The 27,021-nt window shown below is 58.0% G+C and overlaps 4 protein-coding genes across 13 annotated transcripts in view; 3 read left to right on the top strand and 1 right to left on the bottom strand.

Moving 5' to 3' along the window:
• TACC1 (transforming acidic coiled-coil containing protein 1) overlaps nt 1–7,020 on the top strand; it is a 32,933-nt gene extending 25,913 nt beyond the window's left edge. For all 6 annotated transcript variants that reach the window (XM_086865590.1, XM_086865588.1, XM_086865591.1 and 3 more), the window contains 7 exons: nt 1,130–1,243; nt 1,410–1,486; nt 2,475–2,518; nt 2,610–2,770; nt 2,991–3,097; nt 3,603–3,723; nt 4,159–7,020. In XM_086865590.1, the coding sequence (XP_086721716.1) occupies nt 1,130–1,243; nt 1,410–1,486; nt 2,475–2,518; nt 2,610–2,770; nt 2,991–3,097; nt 3,603–3,723; nt 4,159–4,227 (693 nt within the window). In that variant the 3' untranslated portion in view covers nt 4,228–7,020. The remainder of the gene's footprint in view (nt 1–1,129; nt 1,244–1,409; nt 1,487–2,474; nt 2,519–2,609; nt 2,771–2,990; nt 3,098–3,602; nt 3,724–4,158) is intronic.
• Nucleotides 7,021–7,701: 681 nt separating this feature from the next.
• LOC147648897 (uncharacterized) lies at nt 7,702–9,977 on the top strand. 2 transcript variants are annotated; one of them, XM_086865597.1, is made up of 4 exons: nt 7,702–7,904; nt 8,538–8,687; nt 9,322–9,435; nt 9,687–9,977. In XM_086865597.1, exons 1-4 carry the CDS (start codon nt 7,847–7,849, stop codon nt 9,890–9,892), a joined length of 528 nt encoding a protein of 175 aa, XP_086721723.1. In that variant the 5' UTR covers nt 7,702–7,846; the 3' UTR covers nt 9,893–9,977. The 2 variants fall into 2 exon arrangements, with proteins under 2 accessions (XP_086721723.1, XP_086721724.1); XM_086865598.1 differs by lacking the exon at nt 8,538–8,687.
• Nucleotides 9,978–11,361: 1,384 nt separating this feature from the next.
• Nucleotides 11,362–24,819, top strand: PLEKHA2 (pleckstrin homology domain containing A2). Of its 4 annotated transcripts, none has more exons than XM_086865593.1 (12): nt 11,362–11,476; nt 14,600–14,763; nt 15,123–15,179; nt 16,539–16,587; nt 16,709–16,806; nt 18,666–18,812; nt 20,641–20,778; nt 20,873–20,941; nt 21,070–21,140; nt 21,652–21,715; nt 21,965–22,042; nt 22,155–24,819. In XM_086865593.1, exons 2-12 carry the CDS (start codon nt 14,623–14,625, stop codon nt 22,461–22,463), a joined length of 1,221 nt encoding a protein of 406 aa, XP_086721719.1. In that variant the 5' UTR covers nt 11,362–11,476; nt 14,600–14,622; the 3' UTR covers nt 22,464–24,819. The 4 variants fall into 4 exon arrangements, with proteins under 4 accessions (XP_086721719.1, XP_086721718.1, XP_086721720.1 ...); XM_086865592.1 differs by lacking the exon at nt 11,362–11,476 and adding an exon at nt 11,756–11,923; XM_086865594.1 differs by lacking the exon at nt 11,362–11,476 and adding an exon at nt 11,952–12,518.
• Nucleotides 24,820–25,705: 886 nt separating this feature from the next.
• TM2D2 (TM2 domain containing 2) lies at nt 25,706–26,993 on the bottom strand. Its single transcript, XM_086865596.1, has 4 exons — nt 26,668–26,993; nt 26,498–26,585; nt 26,314–26,429; nt 25,706–26,201 (listed from the first exon to the last, which is right to left on the bottom strand). The coding sequence occupies exons 1-4, from the start codon at nt 26,853–26,855 to the stop codon at nt 25,988–25,990; spliced, it is 606 nt and encodes a 201-aa protein (XP_086721722.1). The 5' UTR covers nt 26,856–26,993; the 3' UTR covers nt 25,706–25,987.
• Nucleotides 26,994–27,021: the final 28 nt, after the last annotated feature.

Genomic DNA, 27,021 nt, shown 5'->3' with positions numbered 1-27,021 from the left:
CCAAAGGCACCTGCAGGGAGATGCTGTGGGAGGCAGCTGGGCTGAACCTCCTCAGTGTTGGGTGCCCAGCCCCAAACCTGTCCCTGGGGGTGGGTCCCATCTCTGGCAGTGGCTACAGCAGAGCTCTGAGGGCTTGGGGAGCTTGAACTGAGCAGCAGCTGAAGCACCAGGGAGGAGGGGAGGGGAGAAGTGCTCCAGTGCTCTCGTTTCCAAAATGTGACGGGCAGGCTGCCTCCTTCCTCCCAGCACTTCTCTATTTCTGGCCTGGCAGCCCGTTCTCAGGAGATGCTGCGTGGCTGTCGCTCGCCTGGGTGGTGAGAGCAGGAACAGGCGCTGTCAGCACCTGGGCTGAGCCTTCCCCCAGTTTGTCTCTGTGGCTGCACTGGTGCCCAGGCTGGGCTGTGGGAAGGGAAGGCAATGGGGAACAGCCACCCCAGTCCTTATGGAGGCACCCAGAATGGCAGCAGGAGGGTACCAGGATCTCAGTGTGAGCATCTCCTATTTCAGAGCTCTCCTGGACACCTGGAGCACCAGGGATGAGTGGGGCTGTTCCTTGGACCCCTGCTCTGTAGAAGGGTGAAGTCTGCTTCCCCCACAGCTTCCTCAGGCATTTGGGTGATCAGCAAGGCTCAGGAAATGTCCCTGCTGCTGCCAGCAGCAATTTGAGCACATCAGCTGCAGTGATGTCCCCACCAGACTGGGAGGGGCTGAAGTCAACCCAGACCCTTGCAGACCACCCCTGCCTGTGGCTCACAATCAGCAGAGACCGTCCAGGCTGGGGGTATTTTTAAACCAGCCATGGAATAAGGGAAGTTGGATGTGAGCACATCTGTGCTTGGAGCTGCATCTCCTCCTTCTGAAATGGGCCCTTAGTGGGTCTCCCTTCTAGGGTATTGCCTTCCTGGGCAATGGCTGTCCTACGGCACACTCCTGGCAAGAGAAGGCACTAAAACCTCACACAAGCTCTGCCAGGTGTCAGGGGCAGGCTCTGGGCTCTGTGTGTGCAGAACAGGAAATGCAGTACGTGAGCAGACACTGATGAAATAGCGGAGAGCACTCCACAGAGGGGAGGTGGGTACAAAGAACCACACACCCCACCCCAAACATCCCAGCTGGGCAATTCCCCCAGGACAATCCCGGGCTGTGCTCCATGGACAAGTGCCCCAGCAGCGAGAGTCCCCTGGCTGGCATCTGCCTCAGCGAGTCCGAGAAGGCGGCCGTGCTCACGCTCATCAGGGAGGAGGTAAGGGCTGAGCCCCTGGCCCCTGGAGCTGCCTCTTGCCATGGGGGAGCAGAGGCAGCTCTGCCCTGCCTGGGAGGGGGGATCTGATCTCCTCATCCCCTGCGTGGGACACGGAGGGGAAACCTTTGGAGCACACCCTAAGGGTCCCGTGTCTGCTGCCACGCAGATAATCACCAAGGAGATGGAGGCCAACGAGTGGAAGAAGAAATACGAGGAGAGCTGGCAGGAAGTGCTGGAGATGAGGTAGAAGCTGTCCCCTTGCAGGGCTCTGTGCTCAGGGCAGGATGTGAGGGGTGACTGACACAGCTCAGCCTCAGCAGGGTGGGCTGTCCTGGCAGAGACGTTCCCTTAGTGCTGGTGCTGGTCACGCCTGCTCCTTCCTTTGCTGCAGAAATAAAATCCCATCAGCTGGGCCAGCCCCACTGGCAGAGCTTTGGCCTGAAGCGGCGCTGATGGGTGCTGCAGCCCCAAACATCTGTGCTGCATCCCTAAACATCTGTGCTGCATCCCCAACATCTGTGCTGCATCCCCAACATCTGTGCTGCAGTTCCAACATCTGTGCTGCTTCCTCAACATCTGTGCTGCATCCCTAAACATCTGTGCTGCATCCCCAACATCTGTGCTGCTTCCTCAACATCTGTGCTGCATCCCTAAACATCTGTGCTGCATCCCAAACATCTGTGCTGCAGTCCCAACATCTGTGCTGCATCCCCAACATCTGTGCTGCATCCCTAAACATCTGTGCTGCATCCTAAACATCTGTGCTGCATCCCAAACATCTGTGCTGCAGTCCCAACATCTGTGCTGCATCCCTAAACATCTGTGCTGCATCCCCAACATCTGTGCTGCATCCCCAACATCTGTGCTGCATCCCCAACATCTGTCTTGCATCCCCAACATCTGTGCTGCAGTCCCAACATCTGTGCTGCATCCCAAACATCTGTGCTGCATCCCCAACATCTGTGCTGCATCCCAAACATCTGTGCTGCATCCCAAACATCTGTGCTGCAGTCCCAACATCTGTGCTGCATCCCAAACATCTGTGCTGCATCCCAAACATCTGTGCTGCATCACAAACATCTGTGCCCTGTGGCCATGCTCCTTGGGGTTGCAGTGGTGACGGGCATGGGCCAGCAGGGCCCCCTGTGGGGCAGATTGCTGCCAGCACAACTGGAGGGGCATGTCCCCAAAATCAGTGACCTCCCACCTGGTTTTTTTCTCTTCCTCATAGGAAAATCGTGGCTGAGTATGAAAAGACCATTGCCCAGATGATAGGTAAGGTGCTGTCACCTGGCCAGGTGTGTGGGGCAGGGAGCTGGCTGCCACAGCTCAGTCACTGTGTCCTTGTTGTTTGTTCCCATCGCAGAGGATGAGCAGAGGACAAACATGACATCTCAGAAGAACCTGCAGCAGCTCACAATGGAAAAGGACCAGGCTCTGGCAGACCTGAACTCAGTGGAGAGGTCCCTGTCAGATCTGTTCAGGAGATATGAAAACCTGAAGGGAGTCCTGGAAGGATTTAAGAAGGTCCTTACCTTGGTTTTCCCTTTCTCCCTGCAGCTCTGGTTCCTGTGCAGTGACACTGCACGTTTCTATGCTGCTGAGCTGGATAAGGGGCTCCAGCATAAAGCAGAAGTCGGGTTATTTTAAAAAGCTTATTTCTTACACTCAGAACAGTATCTATCATCTGTCAGAGCAGTGTCTTTGTGCCCAGTCCCAATGCAGATGGATGGACTTTCTTTTCCAGAATGAAGAAGCTCTGAAGAAATGTGCTCAAGATTATCTAACCCGTGTCAAGCAAGAAGAGCAGCGGTATCAGGCCCTGAAAGTCCACGCAGAAGAAAAATTAGACAAGTAAGGTCATGCATGAGATTGCTGGGTGCTTCAGGACCTTGTAGGGAAGTGGCTTCATTTGCTCTCCAGAGGCTGGAGCTGAATGATGTGAAAAGCTGCATTTTACCTCAGGCTCAAGTGTCCCTGAGCAAGGCAGAGCAAATCCCTGAAAACATTCTCTGATCTCTGCTTATTTATTTTTTAATGGAGAATCTGAGGTTCACGGTCTATTTATGGTCACTTACCAGGTTCCCATCTTTCAGGGTGTTTGTGGTACAGGAGGGGGCTGTGCAGCCCTGGGGCTCAGCTGATGAGCAGGAGCTCACCAGCACACGTAACCCCAGGAGAGGTGGGTGGTGCTGGTTTGGCCTCGCACTTAAAGAGCAGAGTTCTGTACAGGGCAGGAGGAGCTGGATGAACCCAGTTTCCATAGGGGCAGACCCCCTCTGCTGTATGCAGGCTGTGCAGGGCCTCAGGCCGTGCTGTGGTGCTCCTGGCTGCACCCTGAGCCGACCCCTCTGTCCAGAGCCAACGAGGAGATCGCCCAGGTGCGCGCCAAGGCCCGAGCGGAGAGCGCGGCGCTGCACGCGGGGCTGCGCAAGGAGCAGATGAAGGTGGAGTCCCTGGAGAGAGCCCTGCAGCAGAAGGTAACGCTCCTGCCCTCGCCTCTGACCCTGCCAGCAGCTCCTGTTGCTGCCCTGAGCATCCTCTTCATGCCAGAGGTGGCCTCCAGATTTCTGGTCCAGAAGGGGTTTCTTGGGTTTGGTTTTTGGGGTATTTTTTTTGTTTGCTCGGGGTTTTTTGTGTTTTATGGGGTTGGTTTGGATTTTTTAGGGCAAAATGGGCATCGCTGGCTTGGGTGTGTTTTTTAGCTCTGTTTGCAGAGCTGTGGCCTGGGTTGTTGCAAACCTGACTGGGATGAAGAGGGCTGAGCACAGGGCTCCACACAGTGCCTGGATGCACAGAGGAGCTGTTGCAGGGACAGCTGTAGAAGCTGCTGCCCTTTCCCACACACACATGGTGGCAGATGGGCCTGGGTGTTACCCCCACCTGAGCCACCACAAGATCTGCTTTTCTTCCAGAACCAGGAGATTGAGGAGCTGACCAAGATCTGCGATGAGCTGATAGCAAAACTGGGAAAGTCCGACTGAGCCTCAGCACCCCTCGCCCAGCACTCTGCACTTGGCTGCTTTTCTCGTGACGTCGAGCACCTTGCCTTACCCCGGAGTCCCTGCAGGAGAGCTCATGTGCCAGGCCTGTGGCTCCTGAGCAGAGCCGCTTCTCTCACCCCCCCTGTCTGCTTCCCACAGCTCTGGGGCTCTGTGGTCAGCCTGGGCCTGCCTGTCCCTCCCAGGGCCTGCCTGTCCCTCTGTGCCAGTGCCACCTCTCAGGCTGGAGGCGACAGTCTGGGCTCTGTCCCACTCGGTTTGCTGGGTCTAGTTGTGTCCCCAGCACACTTTGTCACTTACTGTCCTCTCGTGCTCAGCAGAGCAGGTCCAGCCCCGTGCTGAGTCCTGCCCTGGGATGTGGGTGGTGGCAGGGGTGCACTGCTGGCTCTGGCCCTGGGAAAGGGGAGCTGGCACTGGGATGGCCGGGCTCTGCTTGGTGGGTGTAGCACAGCACAGCATCTCCTGTCCCTGGCTGTGCCAGCCTCAGAGGAAGGGAGTTGACATCTCTGCATTTGTGCACTTTATGAGCATTTATGGGCACTTGGGCTCTCTGCTCACTCCTTCCAGACAGGCACGGTGCTGACGCAAGGCACGACTTGTTCCCCCCTAGAGCACTGAAACAGTCACACAACCTGAGTAACTGCAGTCTTCCCAGGGGAGAGTCCTGCTGAGGGCAGCCAGGAGGTTTCTGCACCAAGAGGTGTTTGAGAAGCAGGGGAGGTGTTGGTTCTGGAGAGCAGGGACTGCCTGTCCATCCTGCCCGTGGCCCCTGCAGGGTTGGGTGACCTCCTGCTGGACACGGACAGAGCCAGGACGTTGCTGTTGTTGTCTGTGCCACGGTGAGATCAAGGTTCCATTTCAGAGGCTGCAGGAGGGAGGAGGTGAACCCTGAGCTGCCTCGTGGCTGCTGCAGTAACTGCAGTGCTGGAGGATTCTTTGCCTTGAATGGATAGGTATGAAATAAGGGAAATATTTTCAGTTTGGACTGTTTCCTGCCCAGCCTGTCGAAGACTTTAACAAACCTTTTTGCTGCTACCTTTTTCTAACAGAATTGAGCTCTTTTCCTTCTATTTTCTAATTCCCTATGTTGAGCATGCAGGGTGAACACCTGTTTAAGCCAGAGCCATGCACTTGATTTTGTTTTATTAGTTATGTAATATATAGAGGGTTTATTCTACACTTAAGCAAAGGTGTCAGCAGCCTGCCCCAGCACGCAGCTCCCCTGCTGTTCCCCCCACTCCCAGTTATCCCAGTAACAGACTGGTCACAGTGGCCGACACCGCTCAAAGCAGTGCACCTGTTGCTTGTGCTGGATATTCACCCTTTGCACAGTTGACAGAAAAGAAAACCCCTCTTTTTGACCCCTTTGACCTCCCCACGTGTCCCTCTCCTGGGCTGGTGAAAAAGCTTCATTAGAACGATCAAGGAGGAGTATTTGTGCTGCCCTTGGGGAGTCAGTGCAGGAAAACCCCTGAGACCAGAGATTGCTTGGGCAGTTGGATTTTTCTCTTGGGGGAGCAAAATGCAGCATCGCAAAACCTCAGAGCTGGTTTGGGGCTGGGGCTGGGCTTGTTCAGAGCTGGGGCTGGGCTTGTTCAGAGCTGGGGCTGGGCTGGGGCTGGGCTGGTTCAGGGCTGGTTCAGGGCTGGTTCAGGGCTGGTTCAGATCTGGTTCAGGGCTGGTTCAGATCTGGTTCAGGGCTGGTTCAGATCTGGTTCAGGGCTGGTTCAGGGCTGGTTCAGGGCACAGGGGCACCGTTCTGCCCACCATAGCTGGCAGAGCCCAGGTGTGGGAGGGAGGCAGGTCCCAGATGGGGACTGTGGCAGCCCTCAGCCTTCTGCTTTGCTCAGGGCTGTGATGCTCACCTGCTGTCAGTTCAGTCTCTCCTCAGGGCATTGCTCTGGCCCTTGGAGCTGATGGATAACTGCAGAAGTTTAGATTTCACCGCTCAGCACTTCCCCAGCCCCTGACCTGCACACAGCAGTCACCACTGCAGCTTTCCCTGTGGGCTGTGTGTGAAGCACGGCTCCTCTGTGATACCCCACGGGGCACAGGCCATCCCTCCTGTCCCAGTGTCCCTCCCCAGTGTCACCTGGCCCTGCCGTGCTGCTCCCGGTGCTGTACCTGTGCCTGTCCGCACGCACCCCAGTCTGGGCAAAGAAGATTCCTACGGAATGATTTATTAACTATAATATGGTTACAGTTACATATATATAAATACATGTATAATGGGTATAGCTATATAAAATAGAAGTTTGCCAACAGGCAGGATGGTTGCACCTCGTGTGCCGCGCTCAGACATGCTGAGGTGGTGGTGTCCCCATGCCTGGCGCAGGGAATGGCGGGTCCCTGCACGTGGTGTCACAGCTGGGTGTGTTTGTCCTCTGTTTCTTGCAGTAGACTTTAAATGCCCCTTCTGGCAGCAGCGTTCTGCCCCTGCTGCTGCGTTGCTGTTTGCAGTGTGTGTTTGCCAGCAGAGCTGTCTGTAACCAAGTGCCAACCATAACCCCCAACTACTGATCTCTTCCCCCGTCCCTCCACTGTGGCCTCCCCCAGGCAGGAACTTCCTCTGCCTTGACTTCTGCTCCTTTGCTTCCAGCCATGTGTGTAACTGCCATCGCCATAGATTTTATATGTATGACAATTTCCCTTTTATATGTCAGGTAAATATTTGTAAGAGTTATACTCACACAAATGAGATTATTATAATGATTACTAATATATTTTTTCCATGTTTCATTGCCTGAGTAAAAACTGTGGTTATCACTCTTGAAAGCTTTCTTGGTGTTTGTGAGGTTGGTGAAGACTTTTTGGAGGACTTGGCTTTACCTTCCAGAATGGGATGTGTTCTGCCTTGTCTTATTAATGCAGTTTACACTGATTGGCAGTCGGTTTCAAATAGGTACAGTTCCCTGAAATCTGCATTTCTGAGCTCTGAAATTCAGACCTGGGATGACTTTTCTGGCCCTGTGACTCCCAGCACTCCCAGCACACTGTGATGGTAACTAAGCCATGGTGGTGAGCTCAGCCAGCAGGAAGAGCTGAGGCAGCAGTGGGATGGCAGGCAGGAGAATGAATCCTTGGCCTAATCCCTGCCCTGACCCTGACAACACTCTGTGGCCTTGGGCAAATCCTTCTGGGAGGAGCCCTGGGGGCTGGGGGGTGCAGGAATGGTCCCACTGGGCTCCCAGCCCTCTAGGGGTTTTCAGCTCTTCTCTTGCACTTCTCTTTTGGTGGGTTGGGAAATCTGGAGGGGTTTTCCCCAGCTTGGCTGCTACTCGTGACAAGAAAGGGGTTGTTCTCTGCATGGAGCATACGGGCTTGATCAGCTTTGTGAAAGCCATCGCAAGGTTCTGTGTCCAGAGATGGTTTCCAAAGCAGGATGTGGAGCAGAGCCCAGCCCATCCAGCGGCACCAGCGTGGGGCTCTGCCCCATTTCCATTGGGCAGCCCCTGCTGTCCCCGTGTCCTTGGGGAGCTGTGTCCTGTCCCCCCTGGCTAAGATGCATTATCCCACCCCCGATGCAGCCACCCAAGCAGATTAGCTGTAAGACCTTAAGACAAAAGAGCAGCTAGGCAATCCACACTGCACACTGCTGAGAATGGCTGCCCTGAAGACCCTTCTGGCCCTGGCCATCGTCTCGTCCCTGGCTGGAGGAGGTAAGTGTCCCTTGGCTCCAGGCAGCACAAGGTGGGGTAAATCGCTGTAGCTGCTCCTGCGCTTGCTGCTGCTCCATCCCTGTCACCTGCCCCCGGTGCCCCTGCTCCCACCCCTGCAGGAAAACCATCTTTTGGGGGGAGGGTGGCTTTCTCCTCTGAGCAGCACCAAGAGAAGTCCCCTGTCCTTTGCCTCTCCTCCACTGGCACAAAGCCCAGGCGTGCAGTGCCCAGCAGAGACCAAAGAATCTCTGGTCCCCAGCTCCAGTGGAGGCTCCTGAGCCAAACCCCTGCAGCCTCTCTTGGCTAGAGCTGTGTTTCCCTGCTAAAACTTGCTTTCTCCAAGGCATAATCACAAAAACCCATTGTAAAAGGCAGGAGGGTGGTTGCACTGCTCAGAGCAATACTGTGCAGTAGGGGCAGCTATAGACAGTTTCAGGATCTTTGGACCAAGGCATGATGAATGCAGCTGGATTTGTAGCCCAGGGCAGATGAAAGGCTGTGAGGAACAGCAGAGGACGCACAAAACCAGCCAGCAGCGGAATCCGGGTCATTGTGGGTTAATGAAAGGTGGTTACTGGCATCTGACCCCGTGAAATCCCAATTTTCCCCATTCTCGGGTTTTCTCTCCCTGAGATGAAGGTGGAAGCTCTTGCAGGAGCCGGCCCCGCTGCCACGAGAGGGCTCTGCTCTGTCAGCGCAGCAGAGACGAGTTTCAGTTCCCAGCTTTGTCCAGCCCCATCAAAACCAAGGATTCGTCATTTCAGGCAGGAACGGGATCTTCAGGTCTGGGCTTTTCTGGGGGTGTGTGTTTGAGGGGTCACACAGCTCTTGCACCACTATCTGACACACAGGAGAGAGGGGTGGCTGCTATCAAAGCTGCCCGTGGGGCTCCTTTAAGGACATCTGGAGATGGCTCGTCCCTGCCTGTCACCCTGCTTGTCCCCAGGCAGCATCCTCGGGCTGAGCTTCCCGAGTGCGCTGGGTGTGGGAACTGCACCCACTGGCTGGATGGATTCTCCCTTCTCCCCCCAAAAATACTTATTAAAATGAAATCTGGCACAAGAAGACAAAGATCTAAGATGGTTTTTAACTATTATGTCTATTTTTGCTGTAAAGGGAATTCCAGAACTCTCAGGGAGTCTTTGCAGCGCAAGGACTCAGCTCACCCGCCTGCTTTAGCTCCCATCATTTTGAGTCACACTTGGAAGAGTTTTGCATTAATTTTGTGGGCAGGGGAGGTCCCATCCCGCATCCTCTGAACGCCGGGGCAGCAGCGCCGGCCCCTGGCTCGGCTCTGTCTGGTGCCAGCCCTCACCTGTGAGCCCCGGTCCTGGGGTTGTGCAGACCCACGGAGTGTCGGGGCTCTGGGGGCTCTGGGACGGTGACAGAGTCACTCCCACTCCTCATCTTCACCCAGGTAAAGCGCTGAAATGCCACAAATGTGTCGCATCCAGCGAGAACGACTGCAACCAGCAGGGATCGCACAGCTGCCCGCAGTTCGCCGATGCCTGCTCCACCATCACCGCGCCCAGTAAGAGACTGGGCTGGGGGCCCGGGGGGACTGGGGGGGCTGGGGGAAGCGGGGTAGGACCGTCGGGTCTCGGAGGGGACCAGAGGGGCTGGGGGCCGGAGGGCGAGGAGGAGCAGGAGGTGCCTCCTTCTTGTGGGCAGGAGAGAGATCCTTTCATTGCTGCCCCGCACCGTGCTGCGTTCAGGGGCTCTCTCTCCTGTCCCGGCTCCCGGGAGCGCCTGACCCTCGTGTCGCCTCGCCTTTCCTTGCAGACAGCGTCATTAAATCCTGCTCCTACAAGTCCTTCTGTGACCAGGCGCGTCGCGGCGGCTCCGGCGGTGCCACCGTGCGCTGCTGCTTCAGCGACGACTGCAACGGGCCGGCGAGGGGCTCCCGGAACGGGGCGGGGGTGGCCCCGGCCCCGGGCACCCTGCTGGCCCCGGCGCTGGCCGGGGCGGTGCTGCTGGGCCGGCTCTGAGCGCTCCGAGGGGCGGCGGGGCCGCTCGCCGCTCTCTGGGGACGCGGCCGGGGCTGCTCGGCCCCACCGGCCCCGCTTCAATAAACGCTGCCGCTGAGAAGGGCTCCGCAGCCTCTCACTGTCAGGGAACCCAAACAGCCGGAGAGCCCCGGACCCGTCTGGCTCCGGTACCGGCCCGGAGAGCTTTGCTGGGCAGAGCCCGCAGCCAGCGCAGATTCGCCCCCTCCCCGTCGGTTCAAGAGATGATTTGGGGCTGCTCTCCGCAAGTTTCTGTGGCTGCGGAGACACGGGGGGATGTGAGGCTGCTCTGTGGTTCTGCTCTGTGCCCTGCTGGTGGTCCCACAGCTCAAAGCTCTGCCTGGACCCCCAGCAGCGGTCGGGGAGGCTTGGTTTCGTGAGGGAGAATGGTGAAAGTGAGTGAACAGAGCGAGGAGAACAGAAAGGGGAATGATGAAGGGAGTAAAGGATGGCTGGGACCATGAGAATTTGCCTGCAAGAACTGTGATGCAGGGAGAGCAGCAAACAGCAGTCGTCTGCTGGAGTCTGCCCCAGTCAGCGCACGAGGAAAAGGGGAACAGGTACTGAAAGTGAAAAGAGCGTGTTTGAACAGATGAAAATAAGTAATTCGGCATGCAGAGATCCAGCCGTGGAACTCACAGCTGGAGGATGCTGCTGGAACAGAGAGCGCGGTGAATGCTGAGGGTGAGAGGGTCAGAAGTCGTGCAGAACACGGACACAGTCTTGCGAAGGTTAACAGATGCCCAGAGGGTCCCTGGGCTGCTGCCGCTGGAGGGGAGCACCTGGAAAGCAGATTATTCCCTGTCTGCTGTGGATCCTGCTTCTTCCCCGCGGCACACCAAGGGTGCTCTCCTGCCTGGGGCTCTGGCTGCTGTGCAATCTCCAAAGGTCCCGGGGAAGAGACGTGCCCTGCCCCGGGATTTCCCTCACGCCCCTTTATCTCTAATGGGGTGTCTCAGTGAGTTCCAGGGGCTGCTTGTACCCCCCCACACGTTTCAGCAGAAAAACGCCTCGGAACACCCGGGAGAAGGGCCAGGCTCCCTGAAGGAAGCGAGAGCAGCCTGTGAGTCGCTGCCGTGGGACAGCGCACAGAAGCCAGCGCTGCCCCAGGGTCACAAGGGCTGCAGGGATGGCTCGGTATAAAAATACTCCCTGGAACAATTTAGTCTTTGCAAAGGGAGGGGTGGGGAGAGGGGGAGGCAACGGTGTCGGGGAAGGGCTCGAGACCTCCCGGATGCCGGGATCAGGCAGCCGGCAGTGGGAAGGAGCCGGACTAGCGTGGGATGGACAGGGCTTGCGGTGTCCGTGAGCCAGATCCCCGCATACCCTCGGCGGCGGCAGCGCCAGGATCGGTTTCACCCGCGCCGGGGGAAAGTGCTTCGGAGCCAGATGGAGTTTCGGGGAGAAAGTGGGGCTTCCCCTGGGCGGCACGGGGGCGGGGGCAGCGGCTGTTTCCTGCCCCCAAATCCAGCCTGAGCTCACTCCAGCGGCAGCTTTCCCAAGAGATGCTCTTGCAGGAACCGCGACCCGGAGTGGGCGGCTCATCTCCATCAGCGCCAGCCTCAGGCACAGACCGAGCGCTTTCGTGTGGGGTCTGGGGGATTCACCGGGAAGGCCCCGAGCCTGGGACTGGGCGGCTCTGGGGGGCGCAGAGGAGCCCAAACAGGCTGGCACTGGGACCGCACCGGGCCGCCCCTGCCCCTCCCGGCGGCTTAGCCCGCGGCGGAGCCCCGGGACCGCAGCAGGTGCGCGGGACGGACACGGACGGACACGGACGGACAGCGACCCCCCCCGCCCCGCGGAGCCGCCCCGCGCCCCGCACTCACATCCGGGGCCGGGTTTGCTAATGACAGACGTAATTAACCCGGAAAGAAGCGACGGCGGAGCCAGGGGCACACCCCCTCCGCCGCCCGTCCGTCCGTCCGTCCGTCCTCCTCCCACGGCCGGCCGGCGTGCGCGGCGGCCGCAGCCCCGGCCCGGGCCCGGCCATGCGCAGCCCAGGGACCCCGCGGGGTAAGTCCGGGCTCGGGGGACACGCGGAGCCGCCTGCGAGCAGCGCTCGCTCTCGAGAGAGCCCGCGGGGCGGGCACGGAGCCCTCGCTGCCCCGTCCCCATCCTCCCTCCGGCTCCCCGGGCTCCGCAGCGGCTGGAGCCGCCCGTGCCCCGCTCCGGGAGCCGCCGGGGAGGGGGCCCGGAGCCGGTGTCCCTGTCCCTGGCGGAGATTCCGGTTCCTGCAGCTGGATCATCCGTGCCAGGGTCCATCCCTCCCGGGGCGAGCGGCTTCTGCTCGACGGCTCCTGCAGAGAAGTGTTGGGGCCAGGGGGCTCTGCCAGGAGCGGAGGGGTCCCCGTGGGAACTCTGGAAACTCTGCGGCACCGTCCTCACCCCAAGTCTGGGGGCTCCGAGGCGAGAGTCTGGAGGGGATCAGGGGTTTGCAGCTATTCCGTGTGTTCTCCGGCTGTTTTGTGGCAGACGAAGGCTGCACCGAGCCTCTTCCCAACAGGTTGATTAACAGTGTCATTAAGGCAAATATCTGAAATTAGCAGGAGCGAGTTGCTCCCCATCTGTGGGTCGGGACAGACGTCGCACGGGAGCTCTGGGAGCTCAGGTGAGGAGGGGAACGGGGCACGGAGCTCCCGCTCCCCCTGCGGGAGGCTCCTCCTGCACCCCGGGCGGCACCAGGACAGGTGTGGGAGAGGAGGAGGATGCTGCGGCTGCCCACAGGTGCGATGGGTGCTGTGGAGGGAGGTGCCGAGGAGAAGCTCCCGGAAGCAGAGCTCTGATGCTCCAAATGTCGGGGCTGTCGTTTCCTCGGGTTTTTCTGCCGCAGAACGTTCCTGGCTTGCTCCTGTGGCAGTGGCAGGGCACAGGCAGCTGTGATGGGGCATCCTGAGGTGCTTCCTGGAAAGTCTGGCTGTGTGGCTGCACACGAGGCCTCTGAGCCAGCCGTGGCTGCAGAGGGGACCGGGTGCTGCATGGACAGTGCCCTGCACCTCCTGCCTCTCCCTGGGGAGCACTTCCCTTTATCCCAGGCAGGCGAGGGGGTTTTGCTGTAAATCTTCTGTAGCCCAATTGCTTGCCATGCCATGAGTCAGGTAAGGGGTGCCTTTTTTTGTGGGATATTGTGACTGAAAAAGCTGGCATGCCAGTTGCTTCAGAGGTAGGAAAGAGTCCTGGAAGTCTCAGATACACTTCACTAGAAAGCTGAGAATTTCTGGCCCTCCTGGATTTCCTGAGCAGTGCCCCACATGTTAGCACAGCTGGAGATGCTACTTTTATCATTTTCCTATGGGAAAGTGCAGTTCTTGGTGGCTCCAAAGAGAGATCATTTGTCTTGTGTGGGCAGTGGGATGTGAGGGGACAGGAATCCGGCTGACTTGGTGCAGAGTGTGGGGCAATCCAAATCTCCTCTGCCCAGAGGTTTGTGCATCCCCAGGTGCAGCCTGAGGTCAGTGTGCACAGAAGGGCTGAGCTGGTTTGTGCTCTCCCAGATGAGCCCATGGTAATGAAGGGTGGTGGGACATGGAGACTTCCAAGAGGTGTCCCATGGGGCTTGGGTCTTGTCTCTGTGCTGCCTGTGGCACGTTCTGCTTCTTCCTCATCTGTCTCCTAAGCAGAAATCTCTAGACCTTTGCTGTCAGCAGAGAAGGGTCTATGAGGTTTGGTCTGAACGTGTTGGTATGGTTGAAGGTACCTGGGGATCGGCTTTCCACGTGCTTCCCCACCATAAAAATAACCCCACAAAAAGCAGTGAGACCTGAAGTGCCCACAGAAACCCTTGCACTGTTGTTGGTCTAAAACAGCCTCTCCCCTTGCAGCAGCATGGTCCCCATGAGCCAAGCCCCGATATCTGTCCCTGCAATGCTGGTGATAAAACGAGATCCTGACAGCAGGTTGATTTGTTTTCTGCCTCCTCTACCTCTGCAGCTGCACCCCAGCTCTTGCACAACCCTCGCCTCCCCGGGCCCCACTCCACTACAGCTCAAAAATAGTATTTCCTCCTTTTTTGCATGAGTTCTTTTATTTGTGTAGCTCTGCTTCTGGCACCTGTGTGATCACCACTCTCCTGCCAGACAAACCACACCGGGTTCACTCACATCCTTTGGGTAACGGCTGCTCTCATCGCTGCCCTCCTGCTCTGCCCGGGCAGGGGGACCTGTCCTGCCCACCCCGGGCTGGAGGTGCTGACAGGATTCCCACTGCAGCCAAGGGGCCTCCAAGGAGACTCCCTGGGAGGGGTCAGTGCTGCGGAGGGTCCGTGCCCTGGCAGAGCTGGGGACACAGTGTGGCCCTGCCGTGATGGGTCATTGTTTTCCCTGCTGACTCGACATCCTGGCTGCACAGATTTTCTGCTGGAGTTGCAGATTGTTCCCTGTTTCCTGGGAGTGTGCTCAGGCTCTCTCTAGCACACTGCTTTGGGATTGTTTTGTGCCACAGTTCTCAGGGATCTGGTGTCTCATGTCAGACCCTTTGTGGCTACGTTGTCCTCTCTCGTGGGGTTTGGTGGCTCCTGGGAGTGATGGGTTGGTGAGTTGTCCCTTCCACCTCCCTCTGGAGAGCTCAGCTCTGGCCGAGTGACTGCGCTGGCACCCTGGAACTTCTGTCTGGGATGGGTTGGGTGGCCACAGATGCGGGAGCAGCTCCCTGGGGAGCAGCTGCCCACCTCTCCCTGCCTGCCCCGCGCCGCAGGGTGATGCCAGAAGGAGCCCGGCATGCCGTACCTGGATCGACAGAACCGGATCTGCGGCTTCCTGGACATCGAAGAAAATGAGACCTGTGGCAAGTTTCTGCGGAGGTATTTCATCCTGGACACCCAGGCCAACCACCTGCTGTGGTACATGGACAATCCTCAGGTAGGCACACGTGCCAGGTGTGTCTGTAAAGTTGTCAGTGAGTCTGTAGGCACATCCCAGCCTCCCTGCAGCAGGCACCTGCTCCGGGTCTCCCTGGGTGCTGCCTGCTGTGTCAGTGTCCCATGGCTGGGCCTGGCCATGAGCAGGCTCCAGCCCTTCTGTGACCTCTCAGGACTGTCCCGAGGAGCAGAGCAGGGCTGGTCCCACTGCTGAGGGCTCTGGGCTGAGCCTGGTGCAGGAGAGGGAAGTGGCTGAGGATGGCAGTGTCTGCCTGACCCCCAGGGCACAAACAACAGGCTGGATTGTCCCTGCCACCTTCTCCCTGTCATTTACCTCTCACTGCTCGTTCTGTGTTGCAGAACCTGGCCATTGGAGCAGGTGCTGTCGGATCTCTGCAGCTGACCTACATCTCCAAGGTAATGTTGGGGTGGGGCAGAGGGAAGGTGAGTGCTCCCTGTTTTCCCCTTGTCCTTGTGCCATTCCAGGAGAGGCAATGGCTTGCTCTGGAAGCACCCAAGGCCAGGTCCTGCTCCTGCCTGAGCTCGTGACCGTGTCCCTGAGATGAAGGCTGAGTGGGGCTGTGGGAAGCAGTGAGGGACCCCACAGCACAAGGATCCCAGTGCTGGGACCATCCTCACCCGTGGGCTGGGGCGGGACAGGCTGCAAGGCTGGGTTGCAGGAGGAAGAGGAACTGCTCTGCTGGGGGGAAGGACACGGGGTGGCCAGGGCTGGGTGGGAACAGCAGTGTGCTATCGGTGTGAGCTGGGCACAGAGCTGGCAATTGCCTGAGCAGTGCTTCAGGAGCTCAGAGGGCAGTGCCCTGAAGGATGAGACCACCTGGAAACTCACTTGTGTGTCTTAAAGGTGTTACCCAGTCCCCATGGAAAGGCAGGAAAAGTGCAGTGAGCACCAAGTGTCACACAGGCAGCGAGTGCCAGTGGAGCTGCCACCATCCTCCTCCTGCCAGTGGCCCCTCAGCTGCTGGGGGGGACTGGGGGGCTGGTGGCTGCCACAGCAGGCACAGCTCAGCTTTATCCTGGAGCTGGATATAGCATTGGACAGATCTTTCTGTTCCTGCTGAATCATGATTTATAAATTAAGCGCAGATGAAGCAATGCTGAGAGGCTGAGCCTTCCCCATTTTGGAAAGAGCCTCACAAATTATATAGGTTTTAGTTTAAATGAAAATTGCTGCAGGACAGCATTTGGTCACAAACTGTGGGGTTGGGTTCTGTCAGTGGCTGGAACTACCAACAGTAAATATACCAGAAAAATGGAGGTTTGCTTGAGAAAACATATTTAAAGCATTATGGACTGTCTTTGAAGGAGGAGGACTGTCAGAATAAATACTCCATGAATGCTGTTTGTGGAGCCTCAAGGAATATTATTCTTATATAAATGATTCCTACTCTTCAGGGAAAAACCACTGCTATTTTCCCTCAAGTCTCTTAATTGCTGAAGAGAGTGGCTGTGTTAATCCAGAAGAATGGATGTTTTGAGGTCCTCTGAAAGCTTTCTGTCCTCTGCTGAGCCAGGGCCTGAGGGGATGCAGGGGATGAAAGTCCTGGCTCCTTGCTGATTTCCCCTGGGACCCTCTGCTGGTGTGGCCAGTTCCCTTCAGCTGGCACAGCTGTGCTGAGGCTCAGGTTGTCCTCACATCTGTGGGGTCCTGCTCAAGGTCCTGTCTGGGGTGGCAGAGCCCTTGTGGATGGGTGGAAACTTCCAGCTCTGGCTGTGCTGTTAACTCCATTTTTTCCCTGATTTGCTGTGTCACAGGTTAGCGTTGCCACCCCGAAACAGAAGCCTAAAACTCCATTCTGCTTTGGTGAGTGAGTGGGATCCTGGTGGGCTCTGGGGGGGACCTGCCCAGGAAGCTCAGTGTGGTGCCTGTCCCACGAGTTCTTCTGGCTGCTGCCAGCTCTCCTTGTCCTTCCCTTCTCTGGCAGTTATCAACGCTCTGTCCCAGCGCTATTTCTTGCAAGCCAGTGACCAGAAGGACCTGCAGGACTGGGTGGAGGCACTGAACAGGGCCAGTAAGATCACGGTAGGTTACTTAAAGCTCTTCTCGATTGTTTCTTCCACCATCCCCAGGGATCTTTATGGTTGGGGTTTACTTGTGTGTCTTCCTTTGCCCTCCCAGCCCAGCTGGGGAACAGCAGCCATGCCCCAGGAAGGTCCTGTTGGAGCCATCCACATCCCCTCCTGCTCCAGGCCCTCCTCCTCCTGCTGTCCCTGCTGGCAGGGATCTGGCCCAGCCAGCTCCTCACTGTGGCTGTCAAAGGGTGGCTTTATTGTGCTTCAGTAACTTATTTATTCCATTTTTATTCTTCCTGGAGTAAATAAAACATCACACAGCTCCTGTGATGAGGCACTGGGGCTGTGCCTGCGTCCAGAGGGGCTCATCTGCCTCCTCCTCTCAGGTACTGGAGTGCTCAGGGAGCCAAGAGCCGATGGCACTGACCCAGTGCCGGCTCCCCAGGGCTGTCCCCGCTCTCCCCAGGGCTGTCCCCGCTCTCCCCAGGGCTGTCCCCGCTCTCCCCAGGGCTGTCCCCGCTCTCTCCACACCTGTCCCAGCTCCCCCCGAGCCCCTCCGCAGCCGGGGCACTCTCAGCTCCCAGCCCTGCACCAGGGATTCGGGCTGGCAGCTCCAGGACAGTTTCTGCCTGGATGGGGGTCCCGGGAAAGGGCTGGGGGTTTCTGCCGAGCTGCTCTGAGCAGTGGGGCCACATGAGCAGAGTTTCACTGGGTCGTGCACTGATGCGTGTTTTTTGTGGTATGTAAACTAGATGTGAGGAAAAATAATGTAAACAGTTTGACTGGGGCCTATCCATGAGTTTTTTCTTTAAAATCCCTGGAGTGCCATGTTGTAGTCTCTGTGGGAAACTCATCTGCAAGACCAGACCTAGCTGGTACTTTCTTTCTCTCTCTGCAAACACATGAAGTGTGACAACCTTTGCAGCTGCCAGGCTGCTCTGGCTGGTGCCTTCTCTGGCTGGCTCCAGCTGATATTAGCCACAGATTCCACCTCCAGAGCTGGGCAGAGCTGTACCCAGAGCTCGCCTGGGCTCTGTCTGGGTGTATTGGCAGCCCTTTCCTCCTGGGCAGCCTGCAGGGCGGGGGGATTCTGCCAGGCTGGCAGAGGTGGCAGCTGGGGTGGCAGCAGAACGAGATCCATCTCCTGCTTCTGCACGAAACCGTGGTGATCTCCATGCCCTGGTTTTGGCCAGCCCTTCCCGGCTCTGGCCGCGCCCCGGCTGGGACCGGCTCGTCCAGCCCTTCAGGGAGGAGCTGTCCCGGGCTGGCTGGAACTCCTGGGGCCACCGGGACCAGGGTGATGCTGCCACCCTGCCCCACTCTGGGCACAGCAGCAGTGGGGCTGAAGTGTGGGGCTGGGAAGGGAAGCTTGGAAAGTCCCCTTTCTGTGCAGAGGCAGGTGGCAGAAGGAAGGAACTGGGAAGGGAAAGGGAGAATGACCCTGCTGGGAGCCGTGTTGCTGCATCCCAGCCTCTGCAGGCGTTTGGGGCCGCTCACGGGGGGACACGGCCAGCGCTGGGGTCACGGCTGTGCCCGTGCCAATCAGCCTCGTTAGCCAGACCCAGCTCCTCATTAAGCCTGGCTGTAACTGGAGCAGGGACAATTAAAGGAGCAAGCGTCCCACAAACTCACTGAGTTGCAGAGGCAAATCACAGGTGCCTGTGAAGGGATGCTTAATCACTGAGCTCCTCTCATCTCTCCTCCGGGTGTCTCCTGCCTCCCAGGGGGTTCCACACCCTCCCTAACTGGGCTGCTTGGCCAGAGTTGTTTCTAAGGGGATGTTGCTGCTATAGACAGAGATGGGGTGCCCAGTGCAGGTTTGGGGACACCCAGCATCCTGTGTCCCTCATCCCTTCCTTTCTCCCACAGGTACCAAAGGGTGGCAGTGTCCCACCGGCCACGGAAATCACGAAGCCTTCTGTGGTGGCCCAGGCACAGGAGAGGAAGCCCCAGGTGGCCTACAAAACCGAGATCATTGCAGGAGTAGTGGTGCACACACCCATCTCTATCAACCAGGTGAGCTGGTTTGCACTTTCATTTCTGGACACAGTGTGCCTACAAACCCTTGGCCCTGCAGGTATCGATGGCTGCTCTGAGCACCCTGAACACCTCTGCTTTGTCTCACTCTGAAGTGTGATGAGACGAGGGGGAGTGAGGAGGAGGAGGTCATGGAGCTTCTTGGCTTCCTGGCCATCGCCATCCACCCACGTGTCCTGGGTGCAAATCCACTCTTGAGGTACCCAGGGCAGAGGAATCTTGTTGGGTGCCCCCACTACAGGGGGACTGTCCCTGGGGTGGTGGCTGGCACTGCTGGCCGTGGCTCCAATCCCCTTCCCTGGCACATGGTTGGGTGTGCACATGGCCATCAGTGTCTCCCACCTTTGGGCACTTGTCCAGCTCTGGGTCTCGCTGCAGCTCTTATCAGTGGCAGCACTAAAAATAGAGTAGGGAATTTGATCATTGCAGCAGTTTTTGCTGGCAGGTGCTTTTAACACTTCCCTGGCCACAAGGGCTCGGCAGGATGTCGGGGTGTAGGGAGGTTGTGGGGTGCAGAGGGGTTTTTTTGGAGGTGGTGCATCAGCTGCCAGAATATTTCCGTGCTCTTGCTGCTTCCCCCGTGGGAAATGGCCATTCCCCTGCTGCAGCTTCCTGGGCGTGTCCGTGGTTTCCTGGCTGGGTCCCAGCCGCTGCTGCTCAGGACTGCAGTGGGGAGTGGATGCCCTGGCTGCATCCCAGACCGGCCAGGAGCATCACCCCAGCTCCTGGGCATGTGGCACCCCAGCTGCAGGAGTGTCCTCACCCCTGGCTTTGGGCACCTCCTGTGTGATGCCTGCAGAGGTGGCACAGCCCAGGCTGTGGGTGGCATCCCTGTCCTGGCCGTGCTGCAGCCGTGCCTCTCTGCTCTCTGCAGGGGCTGGGCAGCACTCTGAGGCCAGATGAAAAGCTGTCTGTGTGTTCTGGGAACACTCAAGCAGCTGTGGAAGGTGCTGGACAGGCAGATTTACCCAGACCGGGGCTGTATAAGGCTGGCAGTGGCCATCCCACTGCCATGGCAGTGCTCAAACCTCAGCCAAGCGGGGAAGGGCTTGGAGGGATGGGGAAGAAGCTGAGTGCAGAAGATGTTTCATCTCAACCATCCTCTGCATTTCTGGGGGGAAGGGAAGGCACTGCTGGGATGATGCTGGAGGGTAGGGCAGGGTCTGGCCCTTGAGGTGTGCTGAGGGAAAGCAGGGGTGGGTGCTGAGCACATGGTTCTGACCACAGCTCCTTTGTGCTCACAGCACTGAGCACTGCACCTGGGCAGGGACAGCTTCACTTCCTGAACTCCAAACACCCAAGTATCCTTGGGAGAACTTAGCTCTGAAAATGACACCCAGAGACTTTATGGCTTTTCTGAGCAATTTATTCCCATGGTATATTGCTTTCTCCCATTGGAAAGCATTCCTTTCTAGTTTGTGTTTGGTGGTTCTTGTTCTCTCATACCTTCAGTGGTGCAGTCGAGTCACCTCTTTGTCCATGATGAGCCAGGCAGATGGGCTCTATTCGCTCTCCTTCTGCAGGGGATTTTCTTCAGCTCTCAAATTGCTTCTCTGCAGCTCTTCTGATTTCTTGTTTTTAACACCTGGTTGCCAAAAGGGTGAATAGTACCAGGGCAGCAGCCCAGAAAGCCGAACACAGTGAGAGACCAGCTCTGGGCTCCGGCTCATTCCCCTGCCTGTGCTCAGCACTGCCAGGAGCCCTTGGCTCTCACACTTCACTCGGGGCTTGTGTCAGGTGGCTTTTCCTGCAGGCCCTTCCAGCAGGGGTGGCCTCCCTGCTCACGGTGGCTCTGTCTCTGCTGCAGGATGGCGGGGAGGGCAGCGAGGTGGCCGTGCATCCTCTGCTGCGGCGCTCGCAGAGCTACATCCCCCCCTCGGCTGCCAGGCCGCCCGCCGGGCCACCTGTGCTCAAGAGCGGCTTCTGCGTCAAACAGGGCAACGTGGTGAGTGCTGGCCAGGGCTGGGGCTGCCCCACAGCCTGGGCTGCTCCAGGGAGAGGCAGGGCCCAGCATTGAGCAATTTCTTTCTGTTTTGCAGAGGAAGAGCTGGAAGCGGCGGTACTTTGTTCTGGATGAGTTTTCCATCAGTTACTACAAGTGTGAGCAGGTGAGCAGCTCCTCCGAGGCCCCAGCAGGGCTCTGGCACCACTGCTGTGCTGGCACAGGGACCCTGGGGTGGGCACGTGCCAGCCCCAGGGCCAGCCAGGCCCACACTGTCTCCTCTCGCCTCTGCAGGACAAGGAGCCTTTGCGTTCGATTCTCTTGAAAGATGTTTGCAAAACCCACGAGTGCCTGGTCAAGTCTGGGTAATGCTCTCACCCGCGTTTCCCTGCTGTGGCCCCAGGCTAGTTCAGGCCAGGGGAGCCGTGGGAAGCGACTCTCGAGGTGTTGGCCTTAACCTAGCCCAGGGGGCTGCAGTGTCTCGGGAACAAGTTACTGCAGCAAACACCGATAAAATCAAAGTAACCTAAAGACTGGCAATGAAAAATAACCGAAGAAAACAAACCTCTTCAGCTAAAGTGAAAGTACAATGTATTAATGTATCTCTGGACTGTGTATTCCTAATGAGGAATAGCAAGCTGATATTTCAAGTGAGCTGGGAGTGCAGTGGGTTATGGTGGGGGAGGGCAGGGGTTTGCTGGCTGATGGTAGAGCTGGTGGGTTTCTGGCTGAAGCTCCCTGGGGTCTGGGCTCTTCTCAAAATCCCAATGAGATCCAAGGTTCCTCCCTGCACACTCCAGAGATGAGGATAAACACAGGGGTTTTCCTGTCCACAACAGCTGCTGGGGTGTGACTGTCCCTTTCTCACTGTTCTAGTGACCTCCTGATGCGAGACAACCTCTTTGAAATCATAACGGGCTCCAGGACCTTCTACATCCAGGTGAGCAGCTGAGGCCAGGATAATTTTTGGGGCAGAAAGTTCAGCTCTCAGGAATGGGCTGTTCCCCACAGCGCTTTGCCAGTGAACATGAACAGATGGGGCTGGAACACACGAGTGTGAGGGAGAACTGCGGGGGGATTCACTTCTCCCGTGGGATTATTTGTAATGATTGTGAGAGCAGGAGAAGGCAGAGCTGAGTCCTGGGAATGCCAGGACAGCTGAGCCTCACTGGGGCTGCTGTGTTTGCAGGCAGACAGCCCCGAGGACATGCACAGCTGGATCCGGGCGATCACAGGGGCAGTGCAGGCCCTGAAAACCCGCCCCAGGGTAGGTCATGTACTTTCAGTTTCATGTTTAGTGTCGATGGAGACTGTGCCAACGTACAAGATACTTATTTCGTGGATTATCTGAGCAGCCTCGCTCTGCCCTGTCCTTGCAGGAGATGTCCTTTGTGAGATCCAGCTCCATGGCCAGGCCCGGGGGCTCCTCGGGCCCCTCTCAGCCGCGGCCGTCGGCAGAGGAGCGGAGAGCCCTGTGCAAGGCACCGTCCAGCAGCTCCTGGCAGCCCTGGACACCGGTGCCAGCGGCCGAGGGGCAGCGGCCGGCGCTGGGGGAGCTGCCAGCCCCGCTCAGGGACTCGGCCACGCGTGGCACACGCCTGCGCCACCGCTCCGAGCCGCAGCAGCTCAAGGGGAAGCCGTTTGCCTTTGACCTGGACGATGAAAGTATCCGGACCTCCGACGTCTGAGCGGGCACCGAGCCACCGCCGGCTCCACCTGCTTGGCTGCGGGGATCCCTGGGGGCGCTTCGGGGTGTGTGAGGTGGTCCCTTCCCTCCACCACAGCCCTTCCTGAAGTTCAGGATCCACCTGGAGCCACATCCCCTTCCCTGCTCTGCAGGGAGCGGGGTCCCTGGCTGCTCCTGCCCACGCTTGGCCCCGTTGGTTCCATGTCTTGGACGGTGCTTCTGGGCACTGCCGGGACTCACTGTGCAGGGCAGGAGATGCTTGGGACCTGTATGAGGAGACATCTTCTGCAATTGCATCATTTCCCCCACAAACCAGGTCTGGATGAAGTGGCAGAAGGTCTTGGAGGCATGAGGAGGGGGAGTGTAGCCTTTCTTGTGTTTGTAAAATGTTTCTCTCCCCCTCGAGGCTGCTCAGATTCCCCAGGGCAGAGCTGGGAGACACCAGCCTGCAGCTGCCCACTCGGGGACTCACTGCCCCTTCCCCTTACAACGACTTAATCCCTCAGAGAGCAGCTCTTCCCTCTGCCCACACAAGGGTTTATCAGCAATCTGCTGGCTTTTGATTAAGTCTTTTTATACCTGTGGTTCCTGTTGAACCCCAGCCTGGGCAGGTGCTCAGCCCCTCCAAAGGCTTTTGGTGCTTCCTGAGCACGAGCCAGGGCAGGTAGCCGGAGCCACAGTGCTTCCCACTGTCCATCCTCAGGTACGGTGTCAGTTTTGCACTGCACACACCTGGGCACAGAGAGCTGTGCCAGGTGGTGAAGGGTTTTTAGTAAAATCAAGGAATACCGAGCACCTGATGGAACTGGGCAGACTTGTCCAGCCAACTCACCCACTGCCTGCCCGAGATGGAAACCAGCAGGAGTTTCTAGAGCAATGTGAATCGTCATTTCCATAACCAAATTAGCTCCTGTAGGTGTGATAAACAGTATGTGGAAAATCCAGGTGTTCCCTCAGCAGAGAGATCATCTGATACCTTCACCCCACGAGTGTGTGCAATCCCTGAGTGAGAACTCAGCTTCCCTTTCACTTCCCTGGCCATGACACATCCTCTGCTCTGCAGGCTCAGCCCAGTGTGTTCCCCAGGAGCAGAACATCTGGTTTGTCCTGGCCCTTTTGGGGCCTCCAGCTGTTTGACAGCTGTGCCTCATCCTCAGCCTGAGCCTTGATTAGCCTGACTGACCTTAATGCAGTCCCAGTGGTTCCTCCTGCTTCAGTCCCCTGTGGGGCCAGCAGGGCTGCTGCAGGATGGGCACAGTGGAGCTTCGTGCAGCTGGGGAGGCAGGAATGGGGTCCCCCAAGTCCAGGGGGAAGGGGGTCTCAAAGGGATTGTGTGGAGGCTCTGGAGAACACAGAGACCAGGAAAATGAGTGGGAATCAATGCAAATGGTACAAGGTGAGTGTTAGTATTATTTAATTGTAGCTACCTAGATCCTGCTGTTCCTTTTCTGCTCCTTTTTTCTTTATTTGCACTGGAGTTTGAAACTTTCATTTTTTTAGGCTGACTTGCTGTTTGGCTCCTAACACTGTTTTAAGAATGTTTTAGTAGTTTGGTAAGCCCATCCATCAGAGTCACAGCATTAGGTAACAGTGTTCTGATCTTGGTTTTGCAGAGCAGGGAATGCAGAGGGATGATGGTTCCTTTGTGCAAGGCTTTGGAACCACAGACTCCCGAGTATTCCTGGTGCTTGATAATTGCACAGTTTCTTCAGGCCTGGGAAGGTAAAGCAGAGGCTGGTTGCACAATTAAGGTTAATTATCCAGGAGCAGAAACTACCAGTGGCTCCAGCACTATTGCAACATTCCTCTTGCTCATTCCCACCCTCCTGCATCCCAGCACAGCATAGAGGTTGAATGTGAGGTTCAGACAAGTGTGGAGCTCAGCTGGGCTCCAGAGCCCTCCGTGCTGTTGGGAGAGAGGGATTTCCCTCCCGTTCCAAAGGTGTGGGTGGATGCAGCCAGATCTTGATGGAGCTTTGTGGTTATTTTAAAGAAACTGGTTTTCCCTCAGCTCTGCATTCACTCCTGGCTCAGGCGTGGGATGGACACGTCCCCCCGGAGCTGCTCCCTCCTGAAGCGCGTGCTGTGGGGCTCTGCTGGGGGTGCTGCAGGTTCGGGGTGCCTGGCAGGGCCAGGGTGGTGGGAGACAGGGGTTTGCTATTCTCACGTGGTTCCAGATGTTTGGAAGGTGCTGGCTGGGGATTTCAAGTGCTCTTAGGGCTGGGGCCCTCACAGGCAATTCTCCGTGACTCCCGGGGTGGGGGCTACCTGCCTCCCATGCCTCGCCTGTAAATGCTGCAATGCCCTTTCTCCCCTGTGTTTTTAAATAAAGAAGGAAATCCTAATTACTTTCCCAAGCTGTCTATTTGCACTGTGTATTTTGGGTAAGGGGTGCCAGGAGCACTGAATGCTGTCCCCCCAGGCTGGGGAATTGTGCAGCAGTTGGGGGGATCCCAGGAGCAGGGGTGGGTGCTTCCCCCTGCTCACGATGCCGCTGCCCTGCACAGGGGATGGGCTCTGTGCTGGGGTAACAGTGTACAATGAGGGCAGGGACATCACAGCTCTTTCTGGACCAAGGTGCCAGATGTTCTTTGGGGAGGAGGGAAGCTGCTGGACCAAGGTCCTGCTGTGAGCTGGCAGTGGGGGGCTGGAGACACGGGAGCTGTTAATGACCAGTGGTCTTTTGCACACAGGATTATTATATTTTTCCTTTCTAGGTCACTGCAGAATTTTTTCCCCTCCACAGACTTTCCAGCCCTGTTGTATTTTCAGGACAAATTTGCCCCCCACGCCCCAGATGAAGCTGCCAAGCTGGGAGTGTGTGTTTGCTGTTTTATCTCAAATGTGACCAGACATTTGCATATACAGATTTTTTGTCTGGCTGTGCTGGGGACTTGTCACAGCTTCCTTTTCCCATTTTATTCAGCTTGTTAAGTTTTTAACCTGCAGCTGTGGGGCTTCCTCTTTCGGGTGTGAGGTTCTTGCACCCTTTGGGTGCTGTAGGTGCCCTGTTCTGGGGCTGGAGACAGAGGGGTGTCTGGCACACACACAGGAGCTGCCTCTTGGCACCTCTGGCCCTTTCCCAGCTCCCTGACCGCTCCCAGATGTCAGGTGGCCTATGACCCCAAGGTAACCAGGGCTCAGGACTTGTCTAATGGGCTGGCTGGGGAACTCAGGGCTAGACTGTGACCCTGTGGCCTCATTCTCATCTGTGGCTGAGACTCTACTAATCCTCAAAGTACATGGAGTCACCTTCCAGATTTTATTCATGTTTGTTTGATGCCCTGTGTTTGCAAGCTCTTAAGCTGTCACTATTTGCAGTGGGAAGCCAGATTATTTTAAACAAGCAAAATATATCCTGAACAACTTTGTGTCCAAGGTTGGTAGAGAGTCCTTAACCAAGAGTAACTGCTGTGCACCCTGAGTTACAGTTCTGAAAGTCCACGTTGTGCTGGGTAGAGCCTGGGCTGGTGCTCGGAGCGAGCAGAGGCTCCCAGGGGCTGCAGCTGGGGCCGGCTGCCCCTGTCAGTACACGGTGCACCAGTTGCTGCCATCGCTGGGCATCAGCCCCCCGGTGATCAGCAGGATCAGATCCACGAACCACCAGATGCCCAGGCCCCCCAGCGTCAGCAGCTTCCCCACGGCGGTGCCGGTGTGGCCCAGGCAGAACCGATCCACGCCGAAGCAGCCCAGGAAGAAGGAGTAGAGCAGAGTGGTGATGAAGTAGTGGCCCGTGTACCTGCGAGAGAAGATGCGGCGGGCTCAGGGAGTGCCGGCCTTCCCCGCCGGGCCGGCCCCGCTCCCGGGGCGCTCGGTCCGGCGGGTGCTCGGGGGGCCGGGGACTCTCCTACTTGACGCAGGGCCGGCTGCCCCGCAGGAAGCTCCGCGGCTCGGCGCACTCGATGCCGTCCAGCGCTCGGCACTGCACCCGCGTGTGATCCACCTCGCCGTGGGCCTGTCCGCCGAACTGCGGCGGGGCAGCGCTCAGCGCCCGCCGGGCCCGGGGCACCGGGGCCGCCCCCGCCCCGCCCTCACCTTCACGCAGCCGTGCCCCAGCTCCTGCTGCGCCGTGGCGTTCCCGCCGTGGTCCACCGGCTCATCGCACTCCACGAACTCATCGGGGCTGCGGGAACGGAGCGGGTGGTGAGGGCGGCCGGGCGGCCGCGGCGCCCCCCCGGCCCGGCCCGGCCCGGCCCGGCGCTCACAGGTAGGTGCACAGAACGAGCGGCGCCCGCGGATCGCTGTAAGCCCAGGCGGCGGCGGGCGGCCCTGGCGGCAGCTCCCGGGGCTCGGTGTCGTTGCCCGGGAGGCCGCGGCCGTGCAGCAGCAGCAGGTTCCCGAGCAGGAGCGCGGCCTGCCCGCACAGCAGCGCGTACCCCACGGGCGGCGCCATGGCGGCAACGCCGCCCCGCTCGCCTTCGGGCCGCGCCGGCCGCAGCCAATGGGCACCCTCCGCCACCCCGCCCCGCCGCCCGTAGCCAATGGGCGCCCGCCGCTCGCAGGCAGTCAGAGCGGAGGCGGAAGAAGCTGCGGAAACGGCAGCGAAGGGCGTGGCGGAG

This window comes from Cyanistes caeruleus, chromosome 29, assembly GCF_971803275.1.
Source record: "Cyanistes caeruleus chromosome 29, bCyaCae1.hap1.1, whole genome shotgun sequence".
Lineage (NCBI taxonomy): Eukaryota > Metazoa > Chordata > Aves > Passeriformes > Paridae > Cyanistes > Cyanistes caeruleus.
Note: the sequence above shows the minus strand (reverse complement) of the source record. Positions and strands in the feature narration are given on the sequence as shown.

Excerpts from the sequence above, each read along its gene's own strand:
- PLEKHA2 (XM_086865593.1), top strand. The coding sequence starts at position 14,623 with ATGCCGTACCTGGATCGACAGAACCGGATCTGCGGCTTCCTGGACATC. Across the intron at positions 18,813-20,640 it reads CACCCATCTCTATCAACCAG|GATGGCGGGGAGGGCAGCGA; the intron begins GTGAGCTGGTTT and ends TCTCTGCTGCAG. Across the intron at positions 20,779-20,872 it reads GCGTCAAACAGGGCAACGTG|AGGAAGAGCTGGAAGCGGCG; the intron begins GTGAGTGCTGGC and ends TCTGTTTTGCAG.
- LOC147648897 (XM_086865597.1), top strand. The coding sequence starts at position 7,847 with ATGGCTGCCCTGAAGACCCTTCTGGCCCTGGCCATCGTCTCGTCCCTG. Across the intron at positions 7,905-8,537 it reads CTCGTCCCTGGCTGGAGGAG|ATGAAGGTGGAAGCTCTTGC; the intron begins GTAAGTGTCCCT and ends TCTCTCCCTGAG. Across the intron at positions 8,688-9,321 it reads GGCAGGAACGGGATCTTCAG|GTAAAGCGCTGAAATGCCAC; the intron begins GTCTGGGCTTTT and ends ATCTTCACCCAG.
- TM2D2 (XM_086865596.1), bottom strand. The coding sequence starts at position 26,855 with ATGGCGCCGCCCGTGGGGTACGCGCTGCTGTGCGGGCAGGCCGCGCTC. Across the intron at positions 26,586-26,667 it reads CTCGTTCTGTGCACCTACCT|CCCCGATGAGTTCGTGGAGT; the intron begins GTGAGCGCCGGG and ends CCGTTCCCGCAG. Across the intron at positions 26,430-26,497 it reads TGGGGCACGGCTGCGTGAAG|TTCGGCGGACAGGCCCACGG; the intron begins GTGAGGGCGGGG and ends GCCCCGCCGCAG.